At 58.2% G+C, this 24,001-nt stretch overlaps 1 protein-coding gene across 1 annotated transcript in view; it reads left to right on the forward strand.

Annotated features, from left to right (window-relative positions):
• Window positions 1–24,001, forward strand: part of ATP2B3 (ATPase plasma membrane Ca2+ transporting 3) — a 42,763-nt gene that overhangs the window by 14,577 nt on the left and 4,185 nt on the right. The window contains 11 exon segments of the mRNA XM_045538167.1: window positions 959–1,193; window positions 3,828–4,007; window positions 4,092–4,142; window positions 4,144–4,180; window positions 4,636–4,742; window positions 5,626–5,817; window positions 7,659–7,872; window positions 9,148–9,359; window positions 10,216–10,323; window positions 12,619–12,801; window positions 17,356–17,469. Of these exon segments, the coding sequence (XP_045394123.1) occupies window positions 959–1,193; window positions 3,828–4,007; window positions 4,092–4,142; window positions 4,144–4,180; window positions 4,636–4,742; window positions 5,626–5,817; window positions 7,659–7,872; window positions 9,148–9,359; window positions 10,216–10,323; window positions 12,619–12,801; window positions 17,356–17,469 (1,633 nt within the window).

Below are 24,001 nucleotides of genomic sequence, written 5' to 3' on the forward strand. Positions count from 1 at the left end.
GACATTGAGCATCTTTTCATGTGCTTAGTGGCCATTTGTATGTCTTCTCTGGAGAACTGTCTATTCAAATCCTTTGCTCATTTTTGAGTTATTTGTCTTTTCATCATTGAGTTGCAAGAGGTCTTTATATGTCCTGGACACTAGGTCCTTATGGGATATGTGACCAGTAAACACTTTCTCCCTTTCTGTGGGCTGCCTTTGCACTCTCAAGATAGCGTCCTTAGATGCATGCATGCTTTAAAATTGTGGTGAAGTCCAGTCGATCTATTTTTTGCTGTTGCCTATGTGGGCCTTCTTTTAGAGGTGGTGGAAATGTTCTGGAATTAGATAGCAGCGCTGGTCGCACAGCTCTGTGACTACATGAAAATCCATTGAATTGTCCACTTTAAATGGGCAGGTTGCTTGGTGTGTGAACTACACCTTAATAAAGCTGGTAAAACAAAGTGAGGGGGAACAAGCAGCATCACCTCCCGGCACCTGGCTTGTCCTCACTCCATCTCATTTCCTTCTGCCCCAGCCCAGTCACGCCAGCTCCTTCTTCAGCAGCCTGACACGCCAGCCCCGTTCACTTCCCCCACCTGCCTCGGGGGCCCTCAGCTCCCTTGTGCCCTCCTGTATCCATCTGAATCCACCCAGTCCGGCCCCATCTGAGAAGCTCCTGGGGTTATCAGAGCTGCCTTGTCACGTCCCCACTCCATGGTGACAGCTGATTGCCTATGTGCCACACCCTTGTCCCAGTGAGTCCATGGGGAGCTGCCATGGCCTCGCTTAGCACTCCTTGGCTTGCAGCTAAATCTCCCCAATCTGCCTCTTGCCACATGGCCCTCTCCCCACGTCTCTCTGTGTCCTCTCCTCTTTTTACAAGGATACCGTCATTAGCTAAGCTCACCCCTAATCCAGTGTGACCAGCACTGTTTCCTCTTGTTCTCTCGCTGCCTCCGCCTTGCTCCCTACCTAGGTGCACCAACATCTTAAACAGCAACGGTGAACTCCGAGGCTTTCGTCCTCGGGACCGGGATGACATGGTGAAGAAGATCATTGAGCCGATGGCTTGTGATGGCCTCCGCACCATCTGCATCGCCTACCGGGACTTCTCTGCAGGCCAGGAGCCTGACTGGGACGACGAGAATGAGGTCGTGGGTGATCTCACCTGCATAGCTGTCGTGGGCATCGAGGACCCCGTGCGGCCGGAGGTAGACAGCCCCTTGTCTGTGAGCGTCCCTGGTCAATGTGCGCTCTGCTGGAGGTTGTCCGGATAGGTGGCAGGTGCCTTTCCTCACATCCGGCTTCCACAGTGGGTATCTGGACACAGAAATCAGGGAGAGGGCGCCCCTCCTCGCCTCCCCAGAGTCATAGTAGAGAAAGGCTAGGTGTGGCATTGGTGGCAGAGCCTCGGGGATCTGGGGATCCTCCAGAGGGCGTGGCCATCATGCCCCAGATGAGACCCTCCTAGTGCACTTGAGCCCTCTTCCTGGGTGCTCTCACCCTGGCACCCACACAGAGCCTCTGTCCTGTCCTGCCCCCTCCTGTGTGGCCTATGGGCCCAGCTCAGGCTCCACCTTCTACCAGGCAAGAGAGGGTGGCAGTGGGAGCGATTCCTGCAGGACTGATGGGCTGGCAGGGTGGAGCCTGAGGGGCACAGGTCAGGGACACACGATGGGCAGTTCCCAGCTGAGGGTTTCGTTGGGGCCACGTGAGGTTCAGGGCCTCCCTGTGGAGGTGTAAAGTGGGCAGTCAGGAGTGGAGAGCTCAAAGCAAAGGTCCTGGCTGGAGAGAGATTCCAGAAGCATCTTTCTCTGGGTGAGATCCCCAGGGCGGGCAGCTGCAGCAGAGGCCGACGCAAGAGCAGAGCAAGGAGGACAGGTGAGGCCGGTCATGGCCTTGACATCGGGAGGTCATTTTCTTGGTCTTGAAAGACGGCAGACCCTCGAGAGGGCACGAGCGTGGAGGGCAGCAGGCCCGGAGGGAATGTGAGGCGTGGAGGTGCAGACAGCTGGCGGGAGGGTACACGGGCCACAGTGCTTGGAGGTGCGGGATGGCCACGGCCACAGGGCCCATGGGGCTCTGCCCCAGGGGGCGCAGGAAGCCTGGCGCCCAGGCTGAGTTCGTGCCAGAGCGGGGACTGTTGACAACTTCTCCAGCACCCAGATGAGAAAGGACAGTGTGTCCCCTGAGGGAGAGGTCAGAGAGGTCGCTTCTGGAGGTGGGGGCCTTTGTGTCCCCCAGAGCTGCTCAGCCACTGTTTTCAGTGCAGAGCCCCTGCTTCTCAGGCTCGTCATGGCCACTTGGTGGCAGCAGAGGGGTGGCCTCCAGATGCTTCAGGGACTGGTTCAAAGGGGAGTTGTCTCCCTGTGGCTCATGGTCTTGCTGTCCAGCACCCCAAGATCCTCAAAGAGCAGAAAGGGAAGCAAGGACACATGTTCCAGGGTGTGGGTGCAAGTCCCTCAAGGCACCCGGGCTCTTCCTGGGCAGTCTTCGCTGAAGGATCACTGGGTCACTCTCTCACAGCCTGAAGTACGGGTCCCCCTCTTCTCGCTCACACTCTCTCCCTGGCTGAGATCACATCTCCCGCCAGCCTCGGGGGCCACCAGCATGCTGGGGACTCCCAGGTGACTGTCCTCCCCTGGGGTCTCTCAGCTACCGTCCTCAGCCCCCCACTGCTTGGCTCCTGCTCCTGCGTGTCCCCCACCTGCCTGGGCTCCCTGGGCCGTGGGCTGGGCCTGACCTCCTAATCCACCTCCCAAGGCCTGAACCTCCTCTCCCTCCTTGCCTCTCCCCTCACTGTCACTTCCCCCTCAGTGGCATCATCTGCCCCACCCTGTCTCGCTCCCCTCTGAGCCTGAAAAGCCACATACCTCCTCATTCATTTGGGAACTATCCTCCCCATCCCTCCATCACTGAACAATGCCACCACCTCCGGGCTGGTTTCCGAGCTTCTCACTCTCAACCCCCTTCAGCCTGTTTTCCACTCAGCGCTAGAGGGATCTTTCTCCTTCCCTTGCTCCAGAATCTAACATGATACAGGTGGCCCCCAACTTTCTTAATGACTTTTGACTTGGTGGGCATCATTACGCCTTCAGTCCCTGTGTGGCCGTTTTTCCCCCCCGCTCAATAAATGGTATGAGATATTCAACACTTTGCCACAAAACAGGCTTTGCATGAGATGATCTTGCACAACTTAGGCTAGTGTAAGTGTTCTGAGAACATTTAAGGCAGGCTGTGCTAAGCTGTGATACATTAAACGTGTTCTCCAGTTTTGATATTTTCAACCGATGATGCTTTCTCAGGATGTGAGCCCGCCATAAATTGAGGACATCTGTATTTGAAAACCAAAATGCATGTTACATAACCAAAACAGTGCTCCACTTTCCCTGCCTTATCATGGAAACCTACAGCTCTAATGAAAAGATTAATTCTGAGAAAAATACCTTGGGTTTTATATTGTTTTAAAAAAAAATGGAGCCAAGTGAGAGAGGCTCCCCAAGCTTGGCCTCAAGCCAGGTGCCTGCCCTGAGTCGGGGCCCTGCTGGCCATCGGGGCACTGGCACGGTGGCTGGGGCGGGAGGCGCCTGCGTTGCTCTGTAGAGCTGACACAGCCGCCTCGCCGGCCTGCCGGGTATGCCGGGTGATCCTGGCACACCCAGGTCCACTATGGCTAAGCTGCGTGGCGGGGCAGCCCCGTCATCCTTTGTGCTGCCTCGCTTTACCACCACTGTCACTCTGCTGGACCTTGGCCACCCACAGATCTGGGTGGAGGAAGGGATGCAGCCTGGACTCTACACATATGTGGCCTTAAGGGCCCCACCCACTTTTCTCATCTCTTCCAGGTCCCTGAAGCTATCCGCAAATGCCAGCGTGCTGGCATCACGGTCCGCATGGTGACTGGGGACAACATCAACACGGCGAGGGCCATCGCGGCCAAGTGCGGCATCATCCAGCCCGGGGAGGACTTCCTGTGCCTGGAGGGGAAGGAGTTCAACCGGCGGATCCGCAACGAGAAAGGCGAGGTAGCTCCCCACTGCGCCCAGACCGGCCCCCCCGCCCCCCGCCCCCCCCACCCCAGCGCTGCAGCCTCCGTGTGCCTCCCCCAGATAGAGCAGGAGCGGCTGGACAAGGTGTGGCCCAAGCTGAGGGTGCTCGCCCCGCTCGTCTCCCACCGACAAGCACACTCTGGTCAAAGGTAAAAGAGCCTCTTGCCCTGACCCTGCTGCTCCGGGTTAAGGGGCTGAACGGAAAATGCCCAAGCAAGGTGGGCCCCCAGAGGCTGGCCCCTCCTTGTAACAGATGGGGAAACTGAGGCCCAGGAGCAGGAGACACTTATCCAAGCCACACAGTGCTGGGCCCCTCCCTTCTACCAAATCACACACCCAGTGTCATCTCCTATCCCCTGAACAAGTGAGCCAGTCTCACTGGGTGACAGGGATGGGGGAGGGGCAGAGGGCCGGAGCTGTCCAGTTAAGGCCTGGGGACTTGACACCACAAGTGACAGGGAGCACACAGTATTGGAACGGTAGCACAGGCAAAATCCCAAAGGGTTTTCAGAGCCAGCCTCAACCCCCGAGCTCCCTGGGCTGGGCCACGCAGGGCTGTGGTGATAGATGGCAACACCCTGCTCTGCCCCACTCTGTGTTCCAGGGATTATCGACAGCACCACTGGCGAGCAGCGGCAGGTGGTGGCTGTGACCGGGGATGGCACCAATGATGGGCCGGCCCTCAAAAAGGCGGACGTGGGCTTCGCCATGGTGAGCCACAGGGTGTCAGCCCAGCTCCCCACAGCGGGTGGGCCTGTGTCCAGCTCGTGGCTATTAGCTGTACCAGAAAGTGGGAGCCAGTATTGGGGCGGGTTGCAGAGTGCCAGAAAGTTCTTTCTCGCACATCCTGGCCACTTGGGCCTGTGTGGGCTCTGCCAGTCAGGGGACACGTGTGCCATTTGTTTAAGAGTATTTGGTGTGACGCCCAAGGTGACGGTGGGGCCCAGCCGTACCGCACAGGGGAAGGGGAGCAGCGGGCGGGGAGCCCCTCTCCCCACCCTACTGACAAGGAGCACCCCGCACCAGCCACAGTCAGCATGGCCCCTTCCCAGCACTCATACCCAGGGGGCTGTGAGCACCAAGCTGAGCTTTGCGGGGCTGGCGGCTGTCACAGGGCCAGGCCTGAGGTGGGGACAGGGCTGAGTGCTTTGCATGGCTGTAGCTGCACTTGCATCTGAGTGTTGGGGCCGGGGTCCTCCTGCAAACGCTGTGTGGACCAAGAGGACAGGTTCCTCCTCGTCCAAGGCACCCCCATCCAGGACTTCCAGGGGCTCCTTAGGTAGCAAGCCTCTCTGGAGCACTAAGAAGGGACTGCAGGCTGCTTGGTGGCCACGTGGCAGCAGCTGGGCCTGGTGTGTAAGTCTGTGTTGATGGCCCTGTTGTCAGCACACTATGTTTATGAGCAAAGCCTCCCTCTGACCCCCCCTGCCATTTGTGGTAGGAAACACGTTGGATAAACACCAGTGCTGTTCTCAGCTGGGGAGCCTTATCTGGAAGGGAACGGCAGGGAACCAGCCCAGGTGGGCTGGGTGATTGAGGGGGACTGGGGCAGGGGCCCCACGGAAAACCTGTGTGTGTGTGTGTCACCGCCCAGGGCATCGCAGGGACTGATGTGGCCAAGGAGGCCTCTGACATCATCCTGACTGACGACAACTTCACCAGCATCGTCAAGGCGGTTATGTGGGGCCGCAACGTCTATGACAGCATCTCTAAGTTCCTGCAGTTCCAGCTGACGGTCAACGTGGTGGCCGTGATCGTGGCCTTCACAGGCGCCTGCATTACTCAGGTGGGCATCGGGAGCTGCTGGGGCCTGACGAGGACAAAGGGCTCCCGCCCGTGACCCAGTGGGCCCGTAGGAGGCCGCTGGTTTCCAAAGGCGGTGACTGAGGCTAAATTGCCCAGGCCTGAGGGCCACGTTGGGAGAACGAATTTTTTTCTTTGCTACAGATTTTTTTATTGAGATCAAATTCACATACAAAAAATTTACCATTTTAGAGTACACAATCCAGTGGGGTGGTAGTATATTTACAGTGTTATGCAGCCATTATTTCTATCTAGTTCCAGAACATTCTCATCAGTCCCAAAGGAAATCCCATCCCCATTAGCAGTCACTCTCTAGTCCCCTCTCCAGCCCCTAGCAACTGCCGATCTGCTTGGGACATCTAATAACAGCGGATCAAATAGTGTGTGGCCTTTTGTGTCTGGCGTCTCACGTAGCGCAGGCTTTCAAGGTCCATCCACATGGTGGCACAGGCAGAACGTCATTCCTTTGGTGGCCACATCATGCTCCATTGTATGGATGTGCAGCATTCTGTCTACACATCCAGCAGCCAGTGGGCACGGGGTCATTTCCACTTTTTGGCTGTGGTGACTGGTGCTGCTGGGACGTTGTATATGGGTTTCTGTGTGGATGTGTGTTGTCAGTTGCCCTGGCCCGAGACCTGGGAGTGGAGACGCTGGGTCACATGGGAGCTCTAGGGTGCAGCCTTGGTGGAGCCTTCCCCGCCTTTCTCCCCACAGGCCAGTGCCCAGAATTTACTCGTCCCCCATTAGAGAGGGCTAAGTTTGTTGTCGACAAGTAGTTAAATTACTTACTGATCAATTTAGTCCTTTCAAAGATTTTTTAAAATTGAGATAATAGTCACATAACACAAACTTCACCATAATAACCATTTTAAAGTCTATAATTCAGGCCAGGTGCGGTGGCTCACACCTGTAATCCTAGCACTCTGGGAGGCTGAGGCGGGAGGATCATTCAAGGTCAGGAGCTCGAGACCAGCCTTAGCAAGAGTGAGACCCCATCTCTATAAAAAATAGAAAAAATTAGCCGGGCATGGTGGCGCATGCCTGTAGTCCCAGCTACTCGGGAGGCTGAGGCAGGAGGATCACTTGAGCCCAGGAGTTTGAGGTTGCTGTGAGCTAGGATGACGCCACGGCACTCTAGCCCGGGCAACAGAGCAAGACTCTGTCTCAAAAAAAAAAAAAAATTCTATAATTCAGTGGTATCTAGTACATTCCCAGTGTTGCACAACCATTGCCCCATCTACTCCCAGAACATTCTCATTACCCCAAAGGAGGCCCTGTCCCCATTAGCAGTCACTGTCTACCCCCGTTCTGGCCCCTAGCAGCCACTCACCTGCTTTCTTTCTGTATGGATTTGTCAATTCTGGAAGTTTCATGGGAATGGAATGGTACAATAGATGGCCTTCTGTGTGTGGCTTCTGGGAGGCCGATTTTTAAACAACTCAGAGGAGCTGAAGAGAAGGAAGGTCCAGTTCAGAGTTTCTGCCTCCTTCTGCCCCTTGGGTGTAGGGAACAAAGAGAGCACCCCTCATTCTGTCCCAGATCCACAGCCCCATCGTCGGGCTGTTTTGTGGTCTGGGGTTTGTCACCTCCCGTGAAGGGTTTGGAGCACACCTTGTAGATTGCTGCCTCCAGCTGAGACAAGAAGGGAGGTGACATTGGAAAGCCCAGCAAAAGCCGCTGCTATCCTAAAGACAACACAGAGATGGAGATGCCATGTTTTTATGGATGTGAAATTCTGGTGACACTGACCCCACGCTGAGTTTCTCCGGGAGCTGCTGGGTTTCTGGGCCTTCTGGAAGGGTGACTGCCTCCTCTCCACAGGACTCTCCTCTCAAAGCCGTGCAGATGTTGTGGGTGAACTTGATCATGGACACATTTGCCTCCCTGGCCCTGGCAACAGAGCCGCCCACCGAGTCGCTGCTGCTGAGGAAGCCCTACGGCCGGGACAAGCCCCTCATCTCTCGCACCATGATGAAGAACATCCTGGGCCACGCCGTCTACCAGCTCACCATCATCTTCACGCTGCTCTTCGTCGGTGGGTGCGCTGGGCACGGTCCGTCTCGTCTCGGGGGCATGCGGGGGACCTTTGGGTGGACTGGCTGGGGAGCGGGAAGGAGCAAGAGAGCCTCCGACCCTCAGCCCTCGCCGGCTGCGCACCCGCGGCTCCCTCACGGCGGGGAGCGGTTCCAGTGTCCTGAGGTCTTGTGCACCGCGCAGGCAAAGTGTCTCTTCCTCCACCCAGCCCCAGATCCATTCACCCGCACACCCCAGGACTGTCTCTCCAGGGACAATGAGCAGGGTGCTGTGCTGGGACTTGTGGGAGGAGGAGGGGAGAAGAGGGAAAGGGGAGAGCAAAGGAGGGGGAGGAGGAGGGGGAGGGAGGGGTGGCCAGGCTCCAGGTGAGGTGGCCAGGGGCTCAGGAAGCAGGAAGGGGGAGAGGCAGGGGAGAGACAGGATGGAGCATGGCACCCTGGGAGAAGAACGGGGGCCCCAAGCCCTGGCCACCGGCCTTGCAGACCGGCCAGGGAGGGTGAAGGGTGCGCCCCTCAGAGAAGCAAATCCTCTGGCGTGACGTTGTCGCCTCCTTGGATGCCTCTGGCTTCTGCCAGCACCGGTGGTGGCTCTCCTGCAGGGTGGTTTGTCAGTTTGCTTGTGGCCTTATGTCAGTCAGGGGTACTGTCCAGTGTCAGGTGACCCTTGACGGTGTGGTCCCATATCCACATGAGGCTCTTAGAAAGGGCTGGAATCAAGGGATCACCCTCTGCAGCCTACTGTGGCTCAGCTTTCAGGGTGTGTCCCGGGGTGTGCAGGGACAATGTCTGCTGAGGGGCAGGACCCACAAGGTGAGGGGGCCCCCAAATGTCAGTATCTGGGGCTCCTCTGGGGAGCCCTTTCTCTGATTTCTTGGAGCGGAAGGCTCCCATCGCCTGCCCAGGGCCTAAGTCCTGCTGTCCCATCCCAGGAGCCAGGCAGAGCTGAGAGATTTCCTCGGCTTGGATCTGAATGTCCTCACTACTGCCCTCACAGTTTCAGTGCCAGCACCCTGGGCCCAGCCCCTGGACTGGTGGGGTCTCAGGACTCTGCTTGAGTCTTGGGTCTGGCTTCCTTGGGCCTTGAGCTCGAATCTGTCACCCTCTGGGATGAAGGACTCACGTGAGGAGCCACACAGTTGTCTTGCTCCGGAGTGATGTGGCCCCGTTCACGCGCTGAGACAACCGCGCAGGGAACATTGCGCGGTGCTGCCGGGGGACGCGGGCTGGGCTGTCCCGCACAGGCCTCCGCTGCCCTCACACGCGCCCTCGGCTTCCAGGGGAGCTCTTCTTTGACATCGACAGCGGGAGGAATGCGCCCCTGCACTCGCCGCCCTCGGAGCACTACACCATCATCTTCAACACCTTCGTCATGATGCAGCTCTTCAACGAGATCAACGCCCGCAAGATCCACGGCGAGAGGAACGTGTTTGACGGCATCTTCAGCAACCCCATCTTCTGCACCATCGTCCTGGGCACCTTTGCCATCCAGGTAGGAGGCCAACTCCACTCTTGGCCCTGTGTCTCCCCCCACGGTGGCTTCCCTGCCCCTCCTGACTTCCCCTCTCAGCATTCGTCTTCCAAATGTCACCGGGCTTGTCCTGGGGTCACCTGGCTGCCTTCGGCACAGCCAACTCTTCTCATAGGTGCTGTAGGTAAAGCCAATAGGTCAAGAGGTGCAAACCACTGAAAGACAGTTGATTACTCACAGAGCCCAAGAGGAGGATGCATGCCACAGCACGGGGCCACAGGGAAAGCAGCAGTTAGGAGGCAGGGCTGTGGACAGGAGCCTTTACTGTGGCTTCCTCAGGAAGGAATGGGTAAGGCAGGAAGCAGGCTTGGGACTGGCGAGTGTGCGTCAGCGCAGCCCATCCTGGGGATAAGGGTGTGTGAGAGTCCGGCAGGAGGCGGCTGGAGTGTGAGCTCCGGATTGGGTGGTTTGCAGTTGAAGCAAGGAGGCAGGAGGCCAAGGCTGGGTGACTCGGGCATGTGCTGGGGTCTCCAGAACAAGGCGTGCCTGGCCTTTGCAAGCAGGGCAGGTGTCAGTGGGTCCCTAGCCCTGGCAGGGGAGGGGCACCGCCGAAGGGGCTGCAGCTGCTCCATCCCGGCACCCTTGGCCTTGGGTCAGCCCTTCGATGAAGCCTTCCTTAGGCACTTGCTGACGCGGAGATGAAGGCAAAGAGGCCAGGGAAAGGACCTCTGCCCGGGAGCGCCCATCTGCCCCAGGGAGCAGCAGCCCTCTGACTCCCCCCAGGACGGCCAGGCCTCCAAGGGGCAGGGCTGGCCTAGAGGACGAGGGCGGCCTGGGAGCCGCTGCTGGACCTGCCTTTCCCCACCGTCCCCTGCAGATTGTCATCGTCCAGTTCGGCGGGAAGCCCTTCAGCTGCTCCCCACTGTCCACAGAACAGTGGCTCTGGTGCCTGTTTGTTGGTGTTGGGGAGCTGGTCTGGGGACAGGTGAGTGTCTGCCTGGTCAGCTTTCTCCACCCTGCCCTGCTTCCGGTCTTCTCTGCGGGCGGCACCAGTGACAGTCCCACTGCCCCAACTCCTGCTCCAGGAGGGTGCACCTCGGGCTCAGGCCTGTGACGCACCATGACCCAGGGTGGCAAGGCCACAAGTGACAATATCAGCAGAGAGAATGCAAAGGACAATGGCCAGGATGTCACAGGGCCCCAGAAAACCACCCGCCACTCCGCTTTCCCTGATAGGAGCCAAAAATCACCCCTTCAAACTGAGTGGCTTAGAAAATCCGCACGTATTTGACATTAAACAACACCTGCTAAATAATCCACAGGGCAAAGAGCAAGTGTCGCGAGGAATTAGGAACTATTATGATCTGATGGAAAGTGACAGAACCACACTTCCAGTCCCATGGGCCGCCACTGAAGCCATGCACAGGAAGAAGTTTATAGACCTGTTAGATCAGGAAGGAACAGCCTGGCACACGAGAGGCTTCTGAAAGCATTTCTCTGGAGTTCTAGAACGTTGGCATAGGAAGCTGGGTCCAGGATCCACCTCTCTCGGTGTCTTAATCACCTTGGCTGCCGTAATAAAATACCATAGACTGGATGGCTTAAACAGCTTTTCTTGAAGTTCCAGAAGCTGAAAGTCCAAGATCAGGGAGCCAGCAGGGTCAGTTCCCAGTGAGGGCTCCTTGCTGGCTTGCAGACTGTTGTCTTCTCACTGTGTGTTCTCTTAAGGGCGCTAACCCCGTCAGAGCAGGGCCCCACCCTGATGACCTCATCTACCTTGATCACTTCCTTACTGCACATACAGCCACACTGGGGGTTAGGGCTTCAACTCATGAACTTAGGGGAGGACGCAATTCAGTCTGTAGCATTCTGGGTTTTGTTTCTCCATCTGCTGGTGTCCCCCTGAGCTGGCCATAGAGGCTGCTGCCCTCTTGCCGGTCCCCAGTGTTAGTGTCCTCGTGGACGGCCCACCTAGTTCCTCCGTCTCATTTTCAGAATTGTCCTCTTTGTCTGCCACTGCACATATCTCACCTCGCAGCCACACTTGGACCTGGTCACTCCATGCAGTCCCCTCAGTTCCCACAACCTGGGCTCTAAGCAGCGCGGGGGAGCCAGCTCACTTCGTGACCTTCAAGCTCCCAGGCCACAGGACTTCTGGTTCCACCGGGTCTCCTGGCCTCCCCCCAGGAACACGGCACCAGCCTGGAGCTTGGCCTCTCAGGACTATCAAGTGGTCCTTTTAGTTTTTAACTCTTTTCAATTAAAACAATAAAACATGTTCAAGTGAAAAAACTCAATAGAAAGGAATCTCTGTGAATAGGTCCTTGAGTCTCCTGCTGGCCACATTTGATGAAGACACTTGCTCAGACACATAGGATGGACAGGACATTTTGTTCTAGAACTCTAGATGCCTGTCACCCCTTGCTGCAGCTTCCCCTGTGTCCTTCTAGACTGTTCCCCCTCTTCCCAGTGGCCTACAAAATGCAAAGCCTCTCTTCACTCCTGCAGGGCTCTTCCTCCCCCTGCCCTTTCCAGCTGTCACCCTCCTTGTCACCTTGCTCTTCCTCCCCAGTCCCCAGCGGGCCCTTCTCTAGGCCTGTCTTCCCCCAGGAGATGCAAGATCTTCCAGGTTTCCCCTCCCAGGGGAGTTGTGAAGACAGCACTTAATTCTCCGGGCAAGGATGGGGGACAACACGCATGGAGTATTGCCACCCAGGGAAGCTCCCCTGGGCTGAGGTGTCCTTGGCTTTCCTTGGGGTCAGTCACAGGGGCATACAGTGCTCACGTGGCTGGCCTTAGTCTCCAGCCCTCTGAAGGTTGAGGCAACACCCCAGGGCCTAAGACCCCCACCATAAAGCATGCTGTTCACATAGACTGTGGGTCACGGTCCAAGGCCCCCCAGTAAACAACTCTCCGCTCAGGCACCATGTTCTAGGGGCTTGGTGACTCCCTCCCGGGAGGCGGGGGTCCTCGGCACACACTCCTGGGAAACGCTGCCCAACCCTGAGGCCAAGTCCCCGGGGCTGCTCTTGCTTTGCTTCTTTGCTAGACTCGAAAAACAACCCCTTCGGAGGAAGGAGGCAGAACATGGCACCGGGCAAACGCAGCCCGGGGGGTCAGGGTGGGGTGTCCTGTGCCTGCATTTGCGATGCCTGGGGGTGGGTGTGGACGCCGGCCTCAGCCCTCGATGGAAGGAGTTGGAAGTCTGGGTCCCTCCCTGGCCCCAGGCCTGCTCTCACAGCCACCTCTGCTTGCTGTCCCTCGGCTGTGGCTCCCCCAGGTCATCGCCACCATCCCCACCAGCCAGCTCAAGTGCCTGAAGGAAGCGGGGCACGGGCCCGGGAAGGACGAGATGACCGACGAGGAGCTGGCCGAGGGGGAGGAGGAGATCGACCACGCCGAGCGCGAGCTCCGCCGGGGCCAGATCCTCTGGTTCCGGGGCCTCAACAGGATTCAGACGCAGGTAAGCGCCGCGCCGCCGCGAGCGAGCGTGAAGCAGAGATCGGGCAGGCTGAGCCCGGGCCCGCCCTTTGCTCTTGCGCCAGGGTCGCAAAAGCAGTTGCTAGTCTGCCCTCTGCCGTCTCCAGGTGTGCCCGCCGGTGCCTGTCCCTGACACCTCCCTCAGAGCCCAGGTGCCCCCCGTAGCTGGTGCAGGTGCCAACTAAAGGCCAGTGACTAGTGGCTGTCTCTCAGGGGCACGGAGCAGCACTGTCCACAGAACTGCCAGGCCTCGCTGTACTTGGTGGGAGCTGCGCCAGGTCATAGGCAAGTGACGTTCTTGGGAAGAGATGCTCATGTCCAGTAGCCTTTGGCGAGCTCTCTGTTCTCTGGATTATACCGTAAATACCATGGACAGACTTCATTTGGGACGTGGACTCTGGCCGCTGAGTTGGTCCTTTCTGTTCATCCAAATCTCTAAATACTGGGGCTGCTCATGGCCGAGGCCGTCAGCGACAGCGCTCTGTAAAGTCCGAGGCCACATGTACCACCCAGCAGCAGGCACTGGCGAAGGCTTCGCGAGAGCCCACGTGCCAGAACTACCCCTGTGCTCTGGCCCCGTCTCTTCCCTGCCAGCCTTCTTGCCGGAATGTTCCAGACTTGCTGTCTCCCCACATCCTTCCCTCCAACTCCCTCATGATCCCACTACGGCCTGGCCTCTGCCCACCACTCCCCAGAAACTGTCCTCATCAGGGTCTGCAAGGCCTCCTTCTGGCTCCTGGGGCTGGGCCATCCTGCTGTCGTTCCTGCCTGCCGCCACCTTCCCTTCTGTGTCACTGCTCCTTGTCCTTGTCGTCTGGCACCCTTGCTCCACCCTGCTGCAGCCTTTACAGCTAAAACTCCTGGTCAGGAGGAAGAGCCTGTGGGAGCCCCACCTGCGCCCCAGCCCCTCTCCCACTGCAGCCCCTCTCCTGGCAGCCTCCACACACTGCCTCCACACTCCACCTCCTCCTGCAAGGCCTGGGCCACCTCCTCTCAGGGACACTCGTCACTCCCTGCCCCTCCATGCTCTGTCCAGGACCCCCAGTCCCACTTCTCCTCCCTGGGGTCCTGCCAGAATAAAGGACACCATCGTGTACCCACCTGTGCAGCCCAAGCCTGCTTAGGCCACCAGCACCAGCTAAGGTGGGACCCCCCAGCTGCCCCCGTTGGCAGTCTGTGTAGGCAACTCCCTGGGGCAGGATCTGAGGCCACACCCCTCCCTAGTGTCTGTCTCCAACCTGTCCGTCACACATCGCCAATAGCTCGTCCCAAGGAATCTTCCGCGCAACTTGCCCAAGGCTGTCCTCAGTGCCCTGGGTCCTGTGTTCCCTCCCAGTGGTCTCAGCAGGCCCAGCCTTGGGGCCTCCCTCTTCTCCTCCCAGGCCCCAGCCTCCCACCTGCTATGCCCCTCCACGCCACCCTCCACACTGGGTCCCTGTAGCCTCACTCCACTGTCCTGAGGATGAAGCCCAGACTCCCGAGCATGGCCCGCAAGCCCCTGCCTCCTGGCGTCACCCACTCCTCCCACAGCCCTGCAACCCTGGCTGCGTTTGCACATGTGCACCCTGCTTGCCTCCAGGCTGGCCACCACCTGGGCCCCAGGCCTCCCCAGCTCCCACTGTTTCCCCTTGGGGCCCCCTCCTGACACTACAAAAGCCTGCTCAAAGGCCGCCAGCCTTGCGAAGCCTTCTCAAACTCCACTCTCTCCTGCCACCGTGGGCCATCTGTGCTCCCAGCCCAGGAGCACTGGAGAACTTTCCAGAGCTGCAGAGTCCTCAAGCCCACCCCCAGAGACCAGGATCCTGCAGGGCTAGATGAGGTGGACCAAAGAACTCCATGTTGAAGGAGCTCCCCAGGGGTCCAAGGGCTTCTCCAGCTGAGATCCCGAGGGGTGGGCATCCTGAGCACCTACCCTGGCATGGCCAGGGAAGGATGTCTTAGATCTGAACTCTGAGCAGCGTTGCCTTAGCCCTGGCCGGGCCGGAACTCAGAGAGTGCCCGGGAGAAGAAGGGAGCAGCCTTTGCAGCCAGATGGCCTGTGTCTCCTCTGCCAAGGTGGGGTGCTAATGCCTCGAGCACAGTGTCTGGGACAGGCCAGGTAGTTTCTCCTCGTTACCTGCAATACATATTTATGTGCTAAGTCTAAAACACGTCCCCCCCAGTGCCCTCGTGACTGCTCAACTGTGCCATCTACAAGACTGTGCCTGTGAGCTCCCAGCTGCCCCCCAGACGGGCTTTCGTCCCTCTCACCCGTGTCCTGCTGCGGAGCCCAGAGCTGCCCAAGCCGGGGGTGGGACACAGCAGGACCTTGCTCCTGGCAGACCATTTCACTTCTGTCGATGCAGCCTAAGGCCGCATTGGCTCTTCCAGCAGCTGAGACAGCAGCCCTGCCCTGATCTGAGGCCACCTATGTTGTCTCGTGTCCTCTGTGTTAGTAGAAGTGGGTCCCATCAGTTGGAGTCTTGGAGTTCCAGGCTGTTCCAATTGTCAGTGCCCATGTAGATGCTGGCTGGTTGGGTCCCTGCTTTGCATAGGACGAATGGGGCCCAGAGAGAAGTGATGTGCCCAGTGTCGCACAATGAGAGCAAGCGCTGGCCAGGGCCCCAGTCTGCTGTGTTCCCAGAGCGCACTCGTCTTCCCTCAAGAAAGCCACACTGATTCTTCCGCAGGATCTTGAGCCCCATGGCTTTTCAGTTTGACTTTGTCACGTTGAAGTCACTGTGCTTCTCAAGAATTCTGAACCAATCAGTTATTTTAGCTCAACTTTTTAAGAGTGCCTGCTCTCTTTGATTCAAAATACCTGCTTGAAAAACATGAACAAAACCAGGGAGAGAGTCCTCAGGTCGTATGTGTGCCCCAAGCCAAGGAAACATTTTCTAGGCAGCTGGCCCCAGATTGCTGCACATTGTGACCCACAAAGCTGCCCCCCACATTTTGGAGGCATTTTGTAACCTGCTACCTGCTCTCACCACCGTTCCATACTAACATAGCAGCACACCAGACGGACAGGGTTTCATTCCAGAACAAAAGAGAGTCCTTCAAACCCAGAACACATAGCAGCTTTTGGAAGTGCGCATGACTCAGTCTCTTTTTTTGCTTTCCATGGCAAGCCAATGACAAGCTTCATCGGTGACTGGGCCTCATTCCTGACCCCGTGTGTGGGCTTCTGGGGGTGGGGGGAAGTGGCGATTGCAGTGTTTCCACTGACACGGCTATCCCATTGGGACACCGACCACAGCCAGGTGAGGCCAATGTGAATCCAAGACGGGAAAGCATCTTTCCCGTCCCTCATCCGTTTTGCCGCAGTAAGAGTCCTCTCTTGAGGAGACCTGTCTCCATTGCCTTAGGAACATCTAAATCTAAATAGGAATACCCCCCCAAGAGACCGCGACGCCATTGCATCAGTCATCCTCCTTCCATGCGCTGACACCCTCGGCACGGGGCCAAGCCACCGCGCATGCTCAGTATGCATTCCTCACTCACAGTTGGTGGCTGAGAGGTTCCCCTTGTCGCCAGCAAGCAGGAGGTACCGGGCGGAAGGGGGCTGGGCAGTGGTGCACGTCCTCGTTCAGTTGGTGTGGGGAAGTCTGAGCACTCGAGCTGCCTTCTTTCAAGAAGCTCTGGCCCGTGTCAGACACCCGGCTGAACCTGGTGACTGCCATGTAGCCCCTGCCCTGCTTTGCCGCTCACTTCATCCGGTGAGGTCCCATGCCGGTCAAGGGTGGGGGCGGGAAACCCAAAGACACTGGGCCAAGGGAGCCAGGTTCATCCACAAGGCTGCCCCGTGGGTCGCAGTTTCTGCAAGACCCACTTCCCTTCCAACTTCTAGGAAGCTTAAAGAGTGGGGACGCAGCAGAGGCCACCTAGGGCCCCCAGTCCTTTCTGCCTCTCTGCCTGTGGGTCTGTGGGAAGTTCCTTCTAAGTCTGTTCTTTTGCTGAGGCTCAAAGGGGCAGCCCCCATCCAGCGAGTTGGATGAGCTGCAGAAGCCACAGTGTTGGGGCCCCTTCCCGCAGAGCAGGGCGGGCCACCTCGCCTGGAATGACCGAGGACAGTGATTCCTGACGGGCCCAGGGAAGGGCCCCTGCACCCCATGCCATGCACGGGGAGCCTTGTTTCTAATGGGAGCATGTCACATCCCTCAGATGTGTTGGGGCGGAAAGAAAGGTTGAGAACTACGAAGTAGGATAACAAAGTATGGCCAGACACAGGTACTTCCTGACGAGTGGCTTGTCACGAGCATATCGTGAACGCAAATGACTCGGAAGTGTTTGCAGTGTGCCCCTTTTGTGCAACACCCCCCAGTCTTGTGCCCACTAATCATTTGCTCAGCAAACCCTCTCTTGGCGGATGACACAGGCTGGCCTCGGTCAGGGCCCTGTCAAACGCACGCCAGCTCCCAGCGAACGGGGCGCGCCCACCTGGGGCTTTGCTGTCACGATATGTGCCCAGCGTGGCCCCGTCCTCACCCAGCCCTCCCCCGAGCAGTAGCCCGGACAACAGTGCAAGCCGAACTTTATCTCATTTTCTCTCCCACAGATGGAGGTAGTGAGTACCTTCAAGAGAAGCGGTTCATTTCAGGGTGCTGTGCGCCGGCGGTCGTCAGTCCTCAGCCAGCTCCATGACGTAACCAATCTTTCTACCCCCACTCACGCGCTTCTCTCCGCCGCCAATCCCGCCGGCGCTGCTGGGAGTGAGTCTTGACTGCCCTCTCCTCTCATAAACGGCATCTCTGGGGAAGAAAAGGCCTCCCCACCTCTGCCTTCTCTCTTTTCCAGTCTCGCATTTCCGCTCACCGTGGCTTTTCCGCTCTCTCTTCACCGCCCTGTCCAGTCCTTCCCGCCCAGACGGTGTTGTCGCTCCAAAGCCATACTCTCTTATGAAACGTGCCGGCCCGTGGCACTTCCGGACCTCCCGTTCTTTGCTTTGTTTGGACTTTTGCTTTGCGTTTAGTGCTCCTTCTGCCATTGGTTTTCTTTTCTTGAACTTGTCTGCCTTTGCTGATGGTTCTTCATGAACTTCGGCTGCTCCTGGTGGCGTGTGGTGTCGGGCTGGGGCCTTGCTCGGCGTTCTGTGGTGCAGGCCGCCCTCCCGGGGCTGGGGGGACACACGTGCCCTGCTGGCATCATTTGCAGGGGAAGAATCCAGCCCACCTACTCGGGGACTAAAGTGGCAGCTTCCAGCATTCTCCTTGAGGTGGTTTCCAAAGGATGCTGCTGTCACCTGTCCCCATGGGGGCTTGGTGCTGGCCGATTGCTCCCGCACAGGTGGTGCCTGCCCCATAGGCCCTTGTCGGATGTTAGAGATGTCCTGGGAACTGGAGCTCAGAGGCTTCTCATGCCCCCTTGCCACTTGTTCCCGAAACACCTTCGCTCTTTCCAAACAGGCCTCGGGACTGGAAGGTCTTAGCCTGATCTGGTCTGCACTCCCCTCCTTCCTCTAAGAAGCCGGAGAAATCCTTTCCCTTCGATGTGGTTCAGTGAAAAGTTGCCACCACGCTGGTCACATTATAGAGAGAACACAGGGAGCATCCTAAGGAGATAGAGACGTCCACAGTTGCTCACATCTTCTTACGGAGACAAGGGATGGCCACTAGACTGCTGAACCTGCCACCCCACTGTTCCTCCAACAGGAGAGAACGTAGGACTGCATGGGCCCCACGCAGGGTGGCCTGCTCTTGGTAACACACTCAAGAGATTTTAAAAATCAAACAGTCAAGCTTCGAGTATGAGCACAGAGCCTTTGCGGGGATGGGTCCTTTCCTTCCAGCCCCGCAGCTCTCCCTCGAGAGCGCCAGCACCTTCCCCATTGCACTCTTCGCTTGATTTCTTTCTTTTTTCAATTTGGTTTATTGGCTTTTTTTTTTTTTTTTTTGGAACTGGTGAGAGGTCCCTGGTGTGGGGTGGTGCCCCTCCTCTTGCTTAAGCTGTCGTTTCATGCCACTCTGCCCTTTAAGGAAGAGACGAGGTCTGCCCCATCCCTGCGGGGATGCACACACGCTCACCCCTTCCCCAAACCACAGGCCACACACACCTCCAGCTTGCTCCCACACTCACTGGGCCACCCACCCAGGTCACAAATACTGGCTGACACTGTCGCCATCGGGCTGGCGAGCACACAGACAGGGGCCCAGACGGGCCTCGCCACCACCCTTTCCCCCAGAGAGGCTGGCAGGGCCCAGGTGGGCAGCAGCACCTTCCTTCCTCGGAGCAGAGGGGCGAGAGCAGGCACGGGTATGCCCCAAGGGGTGCACACGGATCTGCCCGCACCCCTTCCTCGCCCTTGACTTCCTCCGTGTGTTTCTTTGCCATCTCTCTCTGTGCTTCCTGTCCGTCTGTCTGTCCATCTGCCCGTTTGTTGAGTTAAGGGGAAAGCAGCCAACATGGCCCTGCTCCAAACATCCCTCAAGCCTTCTGCACATCTCTGGCTTTGTCCCCACCCAGGGCCAGCCCCGCATCACTCCCATGAGGCCTGTGTCTCTTCACTGCCTCGGGACCCCTCCCACTCCCTCCCTGGGGGTGGCCATTCTTTCCTCTCTTCCTCGGCTCCTAGGACTTCCTTCCTTCCTTGCTTCCTTCCTTCCACGGCCACCTGTCCCCCTCCTCCCCATCTCCGGAGCCCAGCAGTGCCCGGTAAGTACAGTGGGAGAGACACCACCCTCCTGCTGTTTGCGAGCCGTTCCACGGGGGACCCAAGTAGTGGCTGGCCAGGGGGAGGGCAGCTGTCCCTTGCACAGTGTGTGCTGCCAGCAGAAGGCGCAGCACTGATAGAAAGGCCCCCCCGGTTGAGCAGCAGCACCTCAGAAAGACCCTGCTGTGGAGGAAGATGCTGGTTGGGGACCCTGGCAACGCCAAGGGGGATGTGCCTGCTTCCAGAAGCCACCGACCAAAACTGCTTCCTGCTGTCATCACTGTGCAGCAGATTGGTTTAGAACTCAGAACCCAACCCCCACCATAGGCAGCCAGGCCTGGCAGTGTCAGCCCTCACCCTCTCCCTGGAACTTTCTAGTGGACAGGAGCTGCTCCGAAAGAAGGCAGGGTAAAGGCCATGATGGAGCTGCCTAGACAAGAGGCAGCACTGTGCGAGGTGCTGTGGTCACAGGCTGCCCCAACTAGGCTGGAAAGTTCCTTTCGTCATGAGGTTTCCTAAGGAAAACCCGTGGTTTCGTACATGTGGAATTTTCCATCCTCTTCGCCTGCTCCCGGGCCTCCCTGCCTTTCAGCCACCAGGAGTCAGGGGGCCTTTCAGGAATCCGAACCTGCAGCCATCACCACACTGGAGGGGCCTCCTATTCAAAGTCATTCCCACTGAGAACCTCAGGCTCTCCAGGTGTTCATATGTGACAACCTCAGGGTCAATGCAGGAAGTGGCCAGGAATGTCCTCCAAGCCGGGATGACTAGGACCCTCGGGGCTCAGTGCTTCCAAATTTGAGGCCTCCCCGCCCTTCCCAGCCTCCCACGCCGCATGTGCACACTTGCCTTTGCTGCTCCTGAACTCAGAAGTCCCAACACTGACCCCACTTCCTCCTCTGCCCCCACTGTCAGACTCGCAGCTCAGAGCCATTTCTCCTCCCCTGCCCAGCCTGGCGGCTGCCACTTCACAGCCATTTTGTTTCCCATCCTTCCCGCCCAGGGTGTAGTGCCTTCCCCTTCACAGCTGCCATGTCATTTCACGTGACCTGGGCCCTGGCACAACCACTTTAAGCCTTTTGGAGACTAGGGGTGCAGAATCCGCTTCCCACGCAAGTACACACGGGCCGACGCTGCAGCAAGCCCGGTGGGCTCTTGCAGCTGGACCTGTCTGCGGCCGGGTGGGAACGGGAGGGTGCGTGATCATTTGGAAAACCGCACTGAAGCCTCTTGAAAGTGCTTTTGTGTCTGTTTTCCACCGGGACACACAGACATACCCCAGCCCTTCTCCAGCCATGCACCCGTAGTCTGTTCCCCCCCATTCCAGCCGGCTGCCAAGCCCAGCCTGTCCTTCCTGCAGTGACGCTGCACCTCCGTACTCAGATGTTCACTGTCGCAGTAATTCACGAGATGGCCCCTGACCCGCCCAGCAAAGGGGTAGGGGCAGGGGACTGGCCATGAGTTTGGTCCAGTGTGGCTAGAGGGGATCCCTCGGGGCCATTTAGTTCTGATTAACTATGCCAGCAACAGGTCCCAGCAGCCGCTTTATTTCAACTGGGTTTTGCAACATGAAAACCTCGCGTCTGAAGGGGCCAAACTGGCAGAGTGAGTCTTCATGGCTTCAACACACCTTTCTGGAGCCAGGGAGGTGTGTTCACTACACACTCACGGCCCCACGGTGGCAGGAGCTTGGCGAAGTGAAAGCAGTCTTGTTCTCTGCAGTTTGCTCCTTTCTCAGGAAGTTTATTCGCTTTAAGCCAAATCTCCCTACTTGGGTTTCTGGAAATAGTGTCTTGGCATTTGCCTCAGATAGTCAGTGCATACACTGCCTAGGCACTGGAAACAGTGCCAGCCGCTGCACTGAGAGCCCTGCCCTGCCCAAGCCGTCCTGGAACCGCGGGCTCTGCTACAGGGGAATGACATCCAGGCAGTCCCTAAAGCACACTAGAATGCAGCCCCAGGAAGCCCTTGGAAGCCCTGATCCAAGTCCCTTCCCCATAGACACTTCGAGTGCCAAGCTGAGAGCCAGGGCAAGGGCTTGGGGGGCTTCCTCCTACATGCTCTTCTGTGCGACCACCTGAAAGGCCTGAGACTTGCCGTGCCTAGGTCGGAGAGCGGCTGGGGTGCTGCTGCCGGGAGCGTGTGTCTAGGGCGCTTGAGTGTGCACACAGGTGGACGTTTGCAGTCCCAGCTTGCCAGCATACACAAAGCTGTGTCTGTAGTTTCTGCTTTGTTGTTCGATCCCTTAGTGAAAGAGTCAACTCTGGAGTTTGCATTTTTATTTTTCCTAATTCAAGCATGTGACATCCCCAAGGGGAGGAAAGGGGCCTTGCGCACAGGGAAGTGAGGCCGGAGCCATCTCTTCCTCAACGTTCAGCCTTTCTATGCTTGGCTTCTTGTTGCCTGAGTGGATTGACGTATCACCACAGGCTCTTGTGACACCTTCTTATGTGGCTTTCACGTTGTGATTCACCCCCACACCTACAGGGAGTGTTTCGGGCTTAGAAACCCTACAGTTCCTGGCAAGCAGTTCCCGTGGGCTCTCCGGCTGCTGTGTTCATAACTTGCTCTAAGTTCAACACCCAGATGCCGGGGAGCTGACAGGCCCCCGCCTCCCGAGGAAGGTTCTGGACTAGTGGTTGGCGCGGAGCGGTGGGAAGGCAGGGAAGGAACTGGCCAGAAGGTCCCCTGGTGTAGCAGCAGCAGCCAGGCCTTGTTTCTGCCGGGGAGTTGGAAGGGGTGAGACGGCATCAGGCACTTTCCGTTCTTACTGTTGTCATCATGGTTCAGAAGCCTTTGCTTTTACTTTTCTCTTCTTTTCCTTCCCTTTTCCATTCCTTTCGGCGGGGTGCTGCTGCCCAGCCCCTCGCCTATCTCCCTGCTTCTGCAGCCCTCTCCACCCCTGCGTCCCCGCCCGCACTGCCAGCTGCAGCGCCCGGAGGCCTGCGCAGGGCACTAGCATGCACGTGCACAGCCGCGCACCGCACCCTTCTGCTTCGGCTCCGCATGGCCGGGGATGGGCCCTGTCGGTCTGCAGCGTCACCCGCCCTGCGTGAGGCTCAGAACTGCTCATCTGTGCAGGTCAGGAGCCTGGGCCAAGGCCACAGCGCCCAGCGCGTCTCCCCGGGCAGCACATAAGGAACAGAGAAGAGAGCTAAGTGCAGACGGCCACAGCGTCAGAGGGGACGCAAGCTGGGAAGCAGGGCTCGGGCTGGGGGAAGGACGGGTTACGCAGGGAAAAGGGCAGGCATCATGTCCCCAGGGGGCTCCTGCTTGCTGGTTAGAGCAAAGTGGGGGGAGAGGCAAAGCCATCGCAGGAGACAGGCACCAGGCCTTGTGGGCCCCTGACCACCAAGTCCCTGCTGGGTGCTACACTGTCCCGAGCACTGGGGCCATCAGCAAAACAGACAGGCCACTGTCCCCAGGGGGATTGTGTGCCACTCAAAGGAGACAGAGGAGGGAATTGTAGGATGTGTGGGACACTTGAAGGGAGAAGATGAGGCAGAAACAGCTGCAGGGTGTGGGGAGGGGGGGTCCTGGGCGGGAATGTGCCAAGGCTGCGGGGATACGACAGGACTGCGGGGCCCCTCTGAGGGCGCACGGCTAGTAGGGGGCTGGCATTGGTGGAGGCCGTGACATGCTAAGAGCTAAGGCCAGGCTGTGGGGGTGGGGGTGGAGCGGCAGGCCCTGGATGGCATCTGAAGGCAGTGGCAGAGACTGGGGCCTGTGGAATTTGGCACACAGCTTAGCCACCCGAGTCTGGAGCTCAAGATGAGAGACGCCTTAGCCAACAGGTGGCATGGACTGAGGGGGCCTCTCGTGTTGGGGGCCGGGAGAATGGGGGCTGCAAAGTGGCTGGAGTAGAGCCATGACAGGGAGCACAGAAGTGTGGCAGAGGGAGATGGCAGGAAGCTACTAGGAGGTGGAACACTCAGATGAGATAGGAAGCCACTCGAGAGTCCCCTGGCGCAGCCTGGCCCTCTCCGTCTCCCCAGATGCCTCCTCCATAACCCTTGGTGTCACATTTCCTGGAGCGTGCCTTTATCTCTTTGCTTTTTAAGTTGTCCTTCAGTATGATGGCTTTCAGGGGTACAGTTTGATGAATTTGTACACAGTCAGGACCCAGGCCAGTTTCATCAGCTACTAGAATGTTTGAAGCAAATGGAGGAGCAACAGGGACTCAGCAGCCAGAGCGAGCTTGGAAACTCCATCCAGAGAAGGGACGTCAGCCCTGCAGTCAGGTGTGAGGAAGGATCGGGGCTCTGAGGGGGCTGTGGGTCCCTAGGGGCCTCCAGGACCCGAGGTGGAACATGACAGCAGCAGTGAAGGTGGGGAGAGGCCTGGATGTGGGAACACAGGACACAGTGACATATGTCACATAGGGTCAGGGGTCGAGGTGTCTCTGAGATGTGGCCGGAGCCCTGTACTAGGATGGGAAGGCCAGCGAGGAGCAGAGTCAGGCCAGGGCCACACTAAGAGTCCTCCTCAGGCCTCCTGAAATCGGAGAGGTCACTTAAGCCGCCTGCAGGTGGCACCCAGGAGGCAGCGGCAGGTG

This window comes from Lemur catta, chromosome X, assembly GCF_020740605.2.
Source record: "Lemur catta isolate mLemCat1 chromosome X, mLemCat1.pri, whole genome shotgun sequence".
Classification (NCBI taxonomy): Eukaryota; Metazoa; Chordata; class Mammalia; order Primates; family Lemuridae; genus Lemur; species Lemur catta.